The sequence below is a fragment of the Octopus bimaculoides genome, chromosome 11, assembly GCF_001194135.2.
Source record: "Octopus bimaculoides isolate UCB-OBI-ISO-001 chromosome 11, ASM119413v2, whole genome shotgun sequence".
In the NCBI taxonomy this organism is placed as follows: Eukaryota; Metazoa; Mollusca; class Cephalopoda; order Octopoda; family Octopodidae; genus Octopus; species Octopus bimaculoides.
The window spans coordinates 572,140-585,526 of record NC_068991.1 but is presented as its reverse complement, the minus strand read 5'-3'; the positions used below and the strand labels follow the sequence as shown (position 1 = coordinate 585,526).

At 38.3% G+C, this 13,387-nt stretch overlaps 1 protein-coding gene across 2 annotated transcripts in view; it reads left to right on the top strand.

The window, feature by feature from the left end:
- Positions 1-13,387, top strand: part of LOC106881845 (N-terminal kinase-like protein) — a 25,261-nt gene that overhangs the window by 4,343 nt on the left and 7,531 nt on the right. The window contains exons 2-17 of one of the 2 annotated variants that reach the window (XM_014932360.2): positions 1,627-1,686; positions 2,441-2,521; positions 3,364-3,486; positions 4,219-4,418; positions 5,136-5,226; positions 5,530-5,685; positions 5,962-6,120; positions 6,497-6,604; positions 7,346-7,459; positions 7,943-8,035; positions 9,736-9,798; positions 10,245-10,433; positions 10,829-10,904; positions 11,770-11,940; positions 12,257-12,366; positions 12,498-12,620. In XM_014932360.2, coding sequence (XP_014787846.1) covers positions 1,627-1,686; positions 2,441-2,521; positions 3,364-3,486; positions 4,219-4,418; positions 5,136-5,226; positions 5,530-5,685; positions 5,962-6,120; positions 6,497-6,604; positions 7,346-7,459; positions 7,943-8,035; positions 9,736-9,798; positions 10,245-10,433; positions 10,829-10,904; positions 11,770-11,940; positions 12,257-12,366; positions 12,498-12,620 — 1,917 coding nt within the window. The remainder of the gene's footprint in view (positions 1-1,626; positions 1,687-2,440; positions 2,522-3,363; positions 3,487-4,218; positions 4,419-5,135; positions 5,227-5,529; positions 5,686-5,961; positions 6,121-6,496; positions 6,605-7,345; positions 7,460-7,942; positions 8,036-9,735; positions 9,799-10,244; positions 10,434-10,828; positions 10,905-11,769; positions 11,941-12,256; positions 12,367-12,497; positions 12,621-13,387) is intronic. The other variant, XM_052971422.1, reaches the window with a different exon arrangement.

Sequence of the window (13,387 nt, the reverse complement as noted above, 5' to 3'; positions counted from 1 at the left end):
TATCTTGCCTTGTGATTATCTATGAATCATTACTACAGTGATTTTCCTCTATCAGAAAGAATGTCCTCCCGCTTTTATTATAAATCTTTTCGTTTCCGAATCATTATTTGTTTGTTTGTTCGAAAACAAAACAAACCGAGCCTTGAGGAATATGGCTACGTAGAGCATTGGTCCGTGAGGGCTTAGTAAAAAGGACACAAAAGCAAACAACTACAACTCCACAAAGTTGAAATTGAGACATTCTTTGATGGGGTGGTGGTCATGCATACACTCTCCACTCCCTCTCTCTTTCAACAAAGAAAAATGACAGATATTCTACTTTTGTCATTCCTCATCTTCCTCTTCTAGTTAAGGCAGACGTTACCATGACAATATCAATACAGTCTCAAAGAAAATACCTTAATGTATTTAGTTGCCCATGTTCTGAGTTCAAATACTACTTAGTTGGATGCTACCTTTTTTCCCCTCCAGGCTAACATAAATAATTGGTTATTCCTTTTGTGCAAATCTTAGACGTTGTTTGTTCCACTTTTCCATCCTTGCATGGATCGGATGTTGTTTTCTCAAGACACCACATTATCTAATGTGTCCTTTCAGTCAGGTATAATTTAACAAAAATTTGGTTGCTATTTCTAGCAGGTCAAGTGATTGTGCAGAGGCTTTTCCTTGTCTGTTCAGAGTAAACTTAATTTTTGAGATTTTGTTGTTCTTTCTAGTAAACCCAGGTACCATGTGGAAGTTGCTAGGAGCGAAAGCAGGAAGGTGTGATTTGAGGGAGGTTTTACTACTATTTCTAGTTGGCTGAAAGTCTAAGTAACTGATTGTGTTTGTAATGTCCTTCCTTCTCTTGAGTCAAGTAGATCACTTAATTATACCCTGTGAATTTGTTATTAATTGCAACACAGGATGACAGCTTGTTTAGTTAACACTACCCTAATCCCTCCAGTCTGAAAGGAACAGAGGTAGGCACACACACACACACATGCACACACTCTACACAGGTGCTCTGTATTAGAATTGATTTTCTTGTCTCACACTGACAGCAACATCAAAAGGGGTTGATGAAGGGTACGGAGCAGGGGGTTCTATTGTTTGCTTTAATCTCTCTCTTTCTCTCTCTCTCTTTCTCTCTCTCTCTCTCTCTCTCTCTCTCTCTCTCTCCCCCCATTTGAAATACAGGTGAGATATTCAAACTTTAGTGAACACCTCAACGGCTGAGTGTTCCTTTCCATTTCTGGCTCCTATAATCTCAAACTGTCCACTACTCATTTCACACAGGCTTCTCTCTCTCTCTCTCTCTCATCAGGACTGTGGCATGTATGCAGGTCATTGCTGATTAATTATCTATTCCTGCTCTAATTAATTCAATTAGCAAACTTCACGCTGTTTTATGTAATTAATGAAGCCAACAATATTGTATCTGTTATTATAATTAATACTAAATATTTATACTGTCTTTGTTTATTTCAATTTTACACCTCAAGAGGTTTGATCTTGCCATGGTTGACACCACCTTGCACTTTTGTGGAGTTGATAAACCATATTATACTAGTCATATCCCAGGGGTTGGTGTATAGTCTTCTGTGATCTTCTACCTAAACCAGAAACCATTAATTCTCATTCCAGGTCAATGGTGATGCTGTTTCCATTTTTGCTTTTGATGTGAAAAGTGCTGACAGTAGCCAGGTAAGAATGACTTTGGTAGTGTTCACCTGCTTAACGTCACACCATTACCACCGCCACCACCCTGCCATATCATTACTGTCATAACATGCCCCTCCACACCCCTACTATAACATACATCTCACACTGTCCATTTCTCTGTCACTTTGACACATGTCATCATGTATATAGACTCTCTCTCTACATATCTATATACACACACACATACACTTGCAGAGACTGTCTACCCCTGCCACTCTCTTTCTCTCTCTCTCTCGTTCTCTCTCTCTCTCCCTCTCTCTCTCTCTCTCTCTCTCTCTCATATGCTCGATGTTTACCGTTCAGTCAGTCTGACCTCGGACTATGTTTCCGTGGTCGTCTTAACTCGTCTTAACTTTTCAGTTTAACACAAACTTGTATCAGGAGACTGAACTGCTGCTGCCAACCCAACAATCAGAAGCGTGTTATAAACTCAGTGTTAGAGTGATTAGAACATCGAGTTGTTCCTGCATTGTGGTACCTATTTACAGCTTGGTGGACTGCAGAGTTTGACAATTAAATATCTTTGTTAGAGGCATACCACAGTGCCAGTGATGGTATTTGAACCATTGACCTTTTGCAATGTGGTTCTTTACTCTCCTATCCATTCACCAATCTGTGCTCCAAATGTAAAATTTCTACTACCCCACACACACACACACACACCCACCCACTACCACTTTGTTATTGAATTTCTATTCCACAAACTTTTCATCTATTATCTCTTTCCATTTTCCAGCTCCAAACAGCTCAGGCTGCCTTTAAAAGACTAAAAACTCTTCGACATCCAAACATACTCTCTTACCTGGATGGCTTAGAGGTTAGTTGTTGTAATTCAATCATTTTTATGTGTTGCCATTTGTATCCAACTGTATCTTACCATTTCGTTTTGCTAATGTATTCCTTTGGCAGGGTTTCTATGACTGGACGCCCTTCCTAATGCCAACCACTGGCTGCTTCTTTATATGGCACCAGCACATGTGTACAAAAGAGGAAGTGGTGCTGATGTAGACATGTGAGGTGCATGGAGGAAGACTGCTGCATAAAGAAGTACCAAGTGGTACCTGTGAAAGAGGGAGACCAAGGAAGGCCGGTCGGAAGATGCTGTGGCTCATGGTAGTGATTGATGACGCCTGCAGGTCCTACCCTGCCCATCACCTTCTATTCCTGACCTTTTTTTTTCCTCTGTTGTCCAATGAATAGTGTGGCTGTGTGATTGAGAAGCTTGCTTCCCAACCACATGGTTCTGGGTTCAACCCCACTGTGACACTGTAGGTAAATGTCTTGTCATAGTCCCAGGCTGACCAAAGCCTTGCAAGTGGATTTTGTTCACAGAAATTGGAAGAAGCCCTGTGTGTGTGTCTTCTAGTCTAGATATGGAGTTGTTGTCAATGAGTAAACCTGGAATTTTATCATTTGTTAAAAAGAAATAAATGTCAAAGGTGAAAAAAATATCTCTGGCCTAATTTTAATTTTTTTTTTTTTTACTTGTTTCAGTCATTGCACTGTGGCCATGCTGGGACACCGCCTTCATCCTTGTATAAAATACATTCTGAAACATGACCTTATACATAAAAATTCGTCAGACTGGTTAACATGTCTCCATACCATTTTTTAAGCCTAATAATGTGTGTTGCTTGTGTCTTGTTCTTTTCGTTTCAGTCTGATCGTATAATCTACATTGTGACAGAATCAGTTGTCCCCCTTTGTTCCTATCTCACTGATGACAATAAAGAAGGCAGCTGTAATGAACTTGCCATCTCCTGGGGACTTCACCAAATTACGGTATGTTGGTTATTGTTTAACCCAAGGCCACCACTTGTCGCTAGAACTGAGCAGATTTCTCCCTTTCTTTGCAATTTATTAGAGTGACTTTCACTCTGTAGACTCCGTGTCAACCACTCTTTCTGAGCCTCAACTAATTACATCTGCTAAATACAAGGCCTTGTGGTTAGGGTATTGCACTCACAATCTAGCAGTCAGGGGTTCAGTTCCTGGACCAAGCAGCGTAATGTGTTCTTGAGCAAGACCCTTGATTTCATATTGTTCCAGTCCACTCAATTCAAGTTGATGGAAGAAGAAATGACAGCAGCAACGCCACTCGTTGCGAGTGGCGTTTGTGGTGTGTCACTAAACAAACTCACAAACACAGACATGTGTGTGTGTAAATATACATATACATATATATATATGTGTGTGTATACATAGGAAACGTTTGTCATATTCGTCCTCAGTATAGTGGTACCTGCTTACATCCAGGTAGACTGAGCTTTTGCTGAAAATAGTCTTTGTCATTGATACAATACTGTAAAGTATACCATGTTGTAGAGGTGCCTGCAAATAACCAGATGGACTGAGCTATTGACTGTTGCACATTTGGCCCTGGACACAATACAGTGAACCCCATATCAAATACAAACCCTCGACCCCGTTAACTGCTTGTCCCCTTCTTTGTCTCCACACTCATCCCTACTTCCTGTTTCTCATATAAACCATCAGTTTTCTTTTTACTTTTAGAAAGGTGTTGCTTTCTTAAACAACGACTGCAGTTTCATCCACAACAACATTAATTTATGGTCAGTCTTTGTTGACCTGGCTGGAGAATGGAAGATAGGTGGAGTAGATTATTTATATTCAGCTAGCGGTCAACCAACAGTGAAAGTTTTACCAACGTTGAAGATGTACGACCCACCAGAAACAACTGGAGGCCACGTCTGGTAAGTCCCTTCTTTACATATCTTTTATGTTATTATTGTTGCTGTTATTGTTCCAGCTCAGCTCAGCTGCAACAGTCGATGCTATAATGTATTCAGCTCTAACCATCGTGCTGTTTATTCAGGTATAGTGTATCTAGGGCTACATTGTCTAATACTGCCTCCCCTTCTGAAGCAGCTTGGTGGTATTTCAATGAGATTTGTCTGCTGTTTCTAGCCATGTGAGTAATCATGTAGAGGTTCCCTCATTGGTTCATTTTGCTTTCAACAGAGACGTTTAATATGTCTGCAACTGACAAGTTGAGCCTGGATCAATGGAAGCCTGGCACGGAAGTAAACAAACCTCCAACTCAATGTCTCAGCTGATGACCTGCTTCTGACATGTTTATTACAGTGTGTTGTTGTTGTTCTCTGTGTAGTGTCCATGCTTCAGACAATTATCTGCCTGCAGCTCACTCCACCTAGTTGTCAATAGGTACCATTATGCTATAACCATACTGCTCTGGTTTATGATAAACAGCAAACAAGAACTAATGCCCCTCCTGGATTTTGTGCCAGTTTGTCACAGGTAAACATTCTCACAATTTAGTGTCACATACTTCTATACACACACACGCACACACACACACACATAGACATACACCAATACATACACACACACACACACACACACACACACACACACATATATATATATATATATTCTCTTCTCGTTAACAGGTCTACTGATATGTGGGGTTTAGGTTGTTTGATATGGGAGGTGTTCAATGGGCCCTTGCCTCGGTCCTCGGCCCTAAAGTCCCTTGGAAAGGTAAGTGTTCCCAAATGTTTTCATTTTCCCCATTTTTACTGCTGAGCTAATTACACATGCCAATTAGGAAATCAAAGTGTGTATGTGACAGAGGCAGGATTGTGTGTGTGAATGTATTGGAACGAAATTATTTTCATGAAACAAAGGTTTTTTATTAGCAAACCAAACGGGGGTTCTCTCTATGTATTTCTTGATAAAATGGTAACTACTTTAACTATGGAATAAATATCAGGAAAGAATAACTTCACTCAGATATTTTGTGTTTCAAATCTTAGTTATTCTTTAATGTTTTCTTCATTTCAGATTCCAAAGAATTTAGTACGGGATTATTGTCAGTTGGTCAGTGCCAATCCCAAAAGTCGACCAAATCCTTCAGCTTTCCTCCAAAACTGCCAAGAGAATGGCAATTTTATGGACAATAGTTTTGTGAAGACAATTATGTTCCTTGAAGAAATTCAAGTGAGTACTCTGACTGTCATATTTTCATGTACACACACACACACACACACACACACACACACACACACACACACACACACACATGTCAGACTTCCTTCAGTTTCCATCTATCAAGTCCACTCGCTAGGTTTCAGATATACAGGTAGACAAACAAATAAATGTGTATAGATGATATAAACATCAAGTTGATGATATTTTTGTAAATGTTAAATACTTAAATCTTGGTTTATCAACTGAGATGTTTTCAATGTGATTCCATTGTCCCTTATTTTGCAGATCCAAGACCAAGCAGCAAAAAATAAATTCTTCAGCAACCTGACTCCTGCCATAGATTCCTTTCCTCAACAGTTCTGTAAACACAAGATTCTACCACAATTATTAGATGCTTTCCAATATGGTAATGCTGGTTCTGCAGTATTGGCACCACTTTTCAAGGTAAGATTTCTAAAGAGTGATAGAATTTGATACCAGTAATTGTTTGTTGACAATAACAACAAAGAAGAATTAGAATTCATCTAAGAATATAAAAGTGCAGATTTCTCATCACTACCATCATTGTCTTTTTTCCAGCTCCTCTCATCCACCCTTATATAATGCATGGTAGCCCTGTACCCCTTTCATACCTTCTCAACACTTGGCATAGAGCCACCTCCCTCCCTACTTCATCCCCACTCAGTCAAGGATCTTTTCTTTGTCTTACAAATAACTTGGCAACCTCTCTAGTGCTGGTGCCATGTAAAATGCACCCAGACCACTTTGTAACTTTACAATAATTTCTCTTTCTATGAATATTTCTTCTATTCAATTCCAGGTGGGCAAACTTCTCCAGTCTGAAGAATACCAGAAAAAAATTGTTCCCTGTGTTATAAAGTTGTTTTCTTCCCCAGATCGTGCTACTCGTGTCAAACTTCTTCAACAGGTGAATATCCATTTCTTGTTCTTTGCTACACCTTAAAAATATGGTTCAAACACCAAGTATAGTGTTATGAATTTTTTTTTTTTTTTTTTCTCAGGTAAGGAGTATAGTTTCAAATAGGTGAAGAATATGGTTTTTTAAGGATATGATTCTGAAGCCCCACTACTCCCACACCACTGACACCAGAAACAGATCACAACAGTCATTTCCACAAACACTACAACCATCAAAATCCTTCCTCCCCACAACATCATCCCCCTGAAATTCCCTCTCTGCTTCTCATTATTCCTTCAGCTGTCAACCTGCAACTTTTCAAGAAGAACTTTAACCACATCAATATCACCTATTTTGTAGCACCAAAAATGGCCATGGGCCAAGCCCTCACTTCCTGCAGTTCACATCGTCACCCTATTTCTCATTTACCTAGTTTATTATACTGTTACTCTCCCACTCTCCCTCCACTTTTATATACTACCACTTATTACCTCCTCCTCTTCTTCCCTGACCCACTCTTATTCTTCTTTACCCCCCCCCCCTGTGAACCTACCCATCCATTCTGTATTTCTACCCTCTTTCCTATCCATTTTCTTGTACCTTAAGAATATCACCAGACACATCATTTCTCTCTCCTCTCAGTGAAACTGATGTGTGTGTGTAGTAAATTATAACAGCTAGTCTCAGACCTTTTGATAATCAATAACCTATAAATATATATTTTATATTTTTGTTGTTTTTTTTTTGTAGATTGAATTTTTTGTTGAACATCTTCAAACTCCGACAGTTAATGACCAAATATTCCCACATGTTATCCAAGGATTCATGGATACAAATCCAGTTGTGCGAGAAAGTACCATTAAGGTAACACACTCACTTTCCCTACTCTTTGTTGTCGTTTAATCCAGATCAGACCTAATCCAGCAGATCTAGGATCATCGACCACATGGGAATACGTTGTCTTTTATTCACCATAGCATATCATCATCATCTTTTAACGTCCGCTTTCCATGCTAGCATGGGTTGGACGATTTGACTGAGGACTGGTGAAACCGGATGGCAACACCAGGCTCCAATCATAGACTACATTATTTAAGGTGTCCTTCTCATTTCAATATGCTAGATTATGATTTGAGATATGTTTAGTTTCTGTTTCTAGCATATCAATTGATCACATTGAGACTCCATTGGTTGCTACAAGACTTGATTTATTCCTGAGTCTGCTATTGAAATAGCATTAAAAAAAACCCATTTTCCAACCACAAAAGAAGGAACAAAAATCTTTCAATCTCTTTCTATAATTCTTCTATAATTTCTAATATTTTCTAAATTTCTCTCTAATTCCAGGCAATGCTCCATCTTGCTCCCAAGTTAAATTACAAGAACCTTAATGAAGAACTAATGAAACATTTTGCCCGTCTTCAGTCGAAAGATGACCAAGTAATTAACTTCTTTCTAATTGTCTATTATTCTTATCGTTTACATATCCTCATTATGATTAAGTCCATCTGGCTTGACACTGTAGCTATGGGGTCCCTCAGCATTGGGCAAGTGTTGTCTACTAAAGAGGTGACAGCTTTGTCAAATTCTCATTAGTCACATTTGGTAGACAACCTGGTGTGTGTGTGGGGGGGTCTATTGTAATTCCTAGTCTACTTCTACCAACGATATCACCAATTCTCTTTAAATCCTGGCCATAAACAAAAAGAAACGAATCCAATTCCGTCCTCAAAATTCAACAAAAAACTCAAAAATTTGAAAGAATTTGTCAATGATGGAAAACCTAGTAGTAGTAGTAGTAGTATGCAGGCTTGCACTGTAACAGCACATCACTGCAACCACCATTTGTTATTGATTCCGTACTCCTGGCAGATGGCACCTCTGTACCACTCTGATGACAACCCTCTAACCCATGGGTCTGCTTGGGTGGTCACTACTAGTGAGGATTTAAGAAGTCAGAGTGAAAATCCAACCTCAGCCCCTTTTTAGTTGCCTTTTATGACACACAAAGGAAATGTTGGGTCTATTCTTTGGCATGCCAATCCCCACACAGCACCAGAGTAACATAAAAAGAAGCATTTTGCTCCAAAACGCTACATGCCACCCAGTCCAGGAATTGAATCCACAATCCAGCAATCCTGAGTGTAACACCCTAACCATTTGTTCAGGTATCTTCTCAATGGAATGGTAATCAAGTAATTCACTGATCGTCAGTTGGTGACATAATCTGAAGTGACACTGTCTAGGATACAACTTAAAGACATCTTCACTCTAGAATACTGGACAATGTCGTAGCCATTATGAAGAAGAATATCCATTACAGAAAACTGGGTGCACACTGACCATAACTGGCCACCAGTTTGTGGTCAGTTATGAAAAGATTCTCACTCTGGAAGTAGATCCACTGTGAGACCATTCAAATTGAAACAATCTTGTATATAAGCTTTAAAGGAAGTCACAAATTCTCTGAGTGAGAAACCTTTTAATCCTTACCTCCATCGTTCATTTAATGGATTTGTTGCTGATTTTTTGTCATTTATTTTTGGAATATTGTATCAAAACATTCATGTATACCTGAAGATGTTGTTTCTGAAGGCGTAATTCAGCTTAACTGTAAATTACATAATAAAAATGCTACTAAAAAGATCAAAGTAAAACACTTTATTTGTTTGTGATGTTTGTATGTCCAAGTTTGTTACTAATTGCATTGAATTAATTACTAACCTCTTTTTTCATTATCTTTTTTTTTTGAGTGAATCAGTTGTTTTTACTTATTGTGATGTATTTATTAACAACCACACATACACAACACTCTTTTTAGTACAAATGACTATTTACATTAAAATCAAAACAAAGCTTTTTTGCACCACTGCTAATTGTCACAATAATCTGACCACAAGTGAAGACACTAAAACCATTTCAATAAACAAACCCAGTTTTTAGGTATTTTCTGCTCAATCCTTTCAGGAATTTGAAAATTTCCAGCAGAGCTCAAGAGACACACTGATATCCTCTAACATATGATATTGCCATCATATATTCATTATAACAATAACATAGAATAGATTCTAGGATGAGTTTATCATTTTAGCTGTTCCTCTGATATTTCAGCATGACTAACCAATGTTTCTTTGTTATAGGGTGGAATCAGAACTAATACTACTGTGTGCCTTGGTAAAATTGCTGGTTACCTTAATCCCCAGGTAAGTATACCTCTGTCTCCTTTGAACATAATATTACAGAAAATGACATTTAATCAGTACATTTTCTATTTGGCGTCATCAAATTTAAGTTTTCAACTTAATTCAGTTAATTTGGCCTCAAACAGAGAAAGCAAGGAATAAACCATTTATGGTGGAGGTCCTTGACAAAAGCTTAAATTGCCACCACTTAATGACATTAAAACATATATATATATACATATATATACACACCGCATACGTGTGTGTGTATATATATATATATACATATACACACACTGTATACGTGTGTGTGTGTATATATATATATATATATATATATATATATATATATATATATATATATATATATATATATATATATATATATACATATATACACACTGTATACGTGTGTGTTTAATATATTAACAGCTCTCTTAGTAAATGTTTATTTTTTTTGCCAACAGATCCGACAAAAGATTATCTGCTCTGCCTTTCTACGTGCTCTCAAAGATCCTTTCCCTCCAGCTCGACAAGCTGGAATCTTGGCAATGGCAGCCACTCAGAATTATTACAGTCTGTCTGAGATAGCAATGAGATTGATACCTGCTCTCTCAGTCTTGACTTTGGATTCCAATAAATCGGTCCGGGATCAAGTAAGTTGATGCATCACCTTTTATTTCTTATCTTTTGTTTCATTTTAACATCTCGTCTTTAATCACTTTGGTTTCATCATCATCATCATCATCATCATCATACGTCCAGTTTTTCATGCTTGCATGGGTCAAGTGGAATTTATTGAGTCTCATTCTCCACAGCTGGATGCCTTTCCTGTCACACACCTGTTTCCAAGCAAAGTGATATTTTCCCATGACAGACTTGTAGCAGTAACAAAGAAGTGTGACAAAAGACTTTGACAAAGCATTCAATTAATTTCTTACATGACTAATTAGTTAACAATAGAACAGAAGTGAATACCAGCCTGCGCATGTAGAATGGTACCATTCCACCCCTTTCCCAGTAAATTAAAAGACTTTTCTTTGTTTTTCAGAGTTTCAAAGCAATTAATGGTTTTCTTAGCAAATTAGAAAAAGTATCGGAAAATCCAGAATTACGTGAAGAAATGGGTAAATGTTCTTGTTGTTGTTGTGTGTTTTATAGTTTGTTGTTGTTGTTGTTAAAGAGATTCTGAGACTCGGTTGTCTCAGTTTTGGAACCCAACAAACTACTTCAATTCAAAGTCATCACATTACTCCATGGATATATCATGTTTATAGGGTTTACATGCTTAATGGGACCTCCTCATTGAGGTACCATGATCGGTACGTACACCAATTGAGATGTCATTATTACAACTGCTATAAAGGCAGTGAGCTGGCAGAATCATTAGCATGTTGGTCGAAATGCTTAGCGGCATTTCGACCATCGCTACGTTCTGAGTTCAAATTCCACCAAGATCGACTTTGCCTTTCATCCTTTCAGGGACAATAAAATAAGTACCAGTTGGACATTTGGTGGGGGGGGGGTCAATGTAATCGACTTGTCCCCTCCCCTGAAACAGCTGCCCTTGTGGCAAACTTTGAAACCATTCTTACAACTGCTGTGGGCGAACTGGCAGAATCGTTAGCACGTTGGGCAAAATACTCAATAGCATTTCATCCCTATTTACATACTAAGTTCAAATTTTGACTTTGCCTTTCTTCGTTTTGGGGTCAATAAATTAATTACCAATTGAACACTGGGGTCGATGTGAATAACTAACCCCCCCCCCGCTTCAAAATTACTGGCCTTGTGCTAGAATTTGAATCTTTATTCCAGCTGTTACATTTAATGTTGTTAAAATTGTTATTCTTCACCTGACTATATTGTTACAGCTGATGTTGCAGTTGTTACAAATGTCATATGATCTTATTGCCTTGTTACACTGGTGTTACAGTGTTCTTGGAACTGTTATATAATGTTTGAGTATTGTTACAACTGATGTATTTACAGAGAAAGACGTCACTGCCGGTGGCTCCAAGGCCGGTGACATCTCCAGCTGGGCCGGATGGGCTGTTATTGGGATGTCATCCCTCACATCGAAACTTTACCGTGGTGCCACTACTACTTCTACTACTACTACTCCTACTGTGAACACTAGTCCAACCTCAACTCCAGCCAATGGTAAGTGATGTTGTGGCAGTCATTCACTTTCCTTTTCAACAACTTAGGTTTTATTCTCTTCATTTCTACTCTTCCCTCTCTCCAGACACTCTTTCAACTTGAATGATGAAGGGATGAGAACTCTAGCAGGGTGATGTTAAGGTGGGATTGGGATGTGTGTGTGTGTGTGAGATATCAGATTCCTCTTACTACCAGTTTTTTGGTTTTTTTTCTTGTTTCATTTATGCTCCATACTCCTCGTGCACACTAACATTACATATTATTGTTATTAATGGTAATAATGATTTTGTTGTTATTCTTCATCTTCTTGTTGCAGGACGACCGCCCGTGAGAGCAGAAGAGTCTCAGGAGCGAGAATCAGTTCCTTCCAAACCAGACATACCAAAGAGCAATGAAGGTTGGGAGTCTGAGAACTGGAACGAAATGGTAAATTAAAAAAATATTTCTTGGATTTATTTCATATCTTCTGGCAGCACATTGTATGTCGTTCATAGCATTGCTTCATAGCAGTGGTTTGTTAGTTTTAGTTAATGTTTCTAATATTTCATTTGTTTTAGGAATTAAATCTTGATGAGAAACCCAAGAACTTGTCCAATGTACAAGATGTCACATCAGAAGAGAACAAAGAGTTTGAAGGCTGGGAAGATGATGAAAACTGGGGAAGTCTTGAAGAGACTCCGGTAAGAATTTCTCCAAACTTTATATTTCTGCAGATATATAAATTACACCTGTAATTATCATTAAAACCTGTAGCTTAGAGAGAAAATACTGACTGTTTCTAGTCTAAGACAGAATCTATGAAGAGTTTATGGAGTTTATATCCAGACAAGATTTCCCAATAAAAACTGGCCATTCTATGAAATCTTTATTAGGATATAAACTCATTCTTTAAAGGTATGTAGCCTAGGGGTTAGTGTATTCAGCTACAATCACAAAGTTGTTGTGAGTTCAATTCTCAGCAACATGTTGTGTCCTTGAGCAAGACACTTTCACTTTATTGCTCCAGTCCACTCAGCTGGCAAAAATGTGTAGAACCTGTAATTCAAAGGGCCAGTCTAGTCACATTCTGTGTGTTGTGCTGGACCTCCCTGAGAGCTACGTTAAGGACACGCATGTCTGTGGAGTACTCAGCCACTTACACATTAACTACACAAAGGAGGCTGTTCCATTGATCGGATCAACTGGAACTCTCGTCATGACTGAGTGCCAGTTATGGATTCTGTGAGAGACTAGAAACAGTCAATGTTCTCTCTCCCTCTCTGTGCAATTTGTGAAATAGTTGTAGAAAGAATACCAAATATGGAACAAGCAACCAACCCGTGGTCCTCTGGAACATCTAGGAGGACAAAGTAACTCCAAATAAGAACTGTCTTACGTTGTGATTACATGGGAAAGTGAACATAAAATAAGGTTGATGACATTTATATATATATATATATATATATAT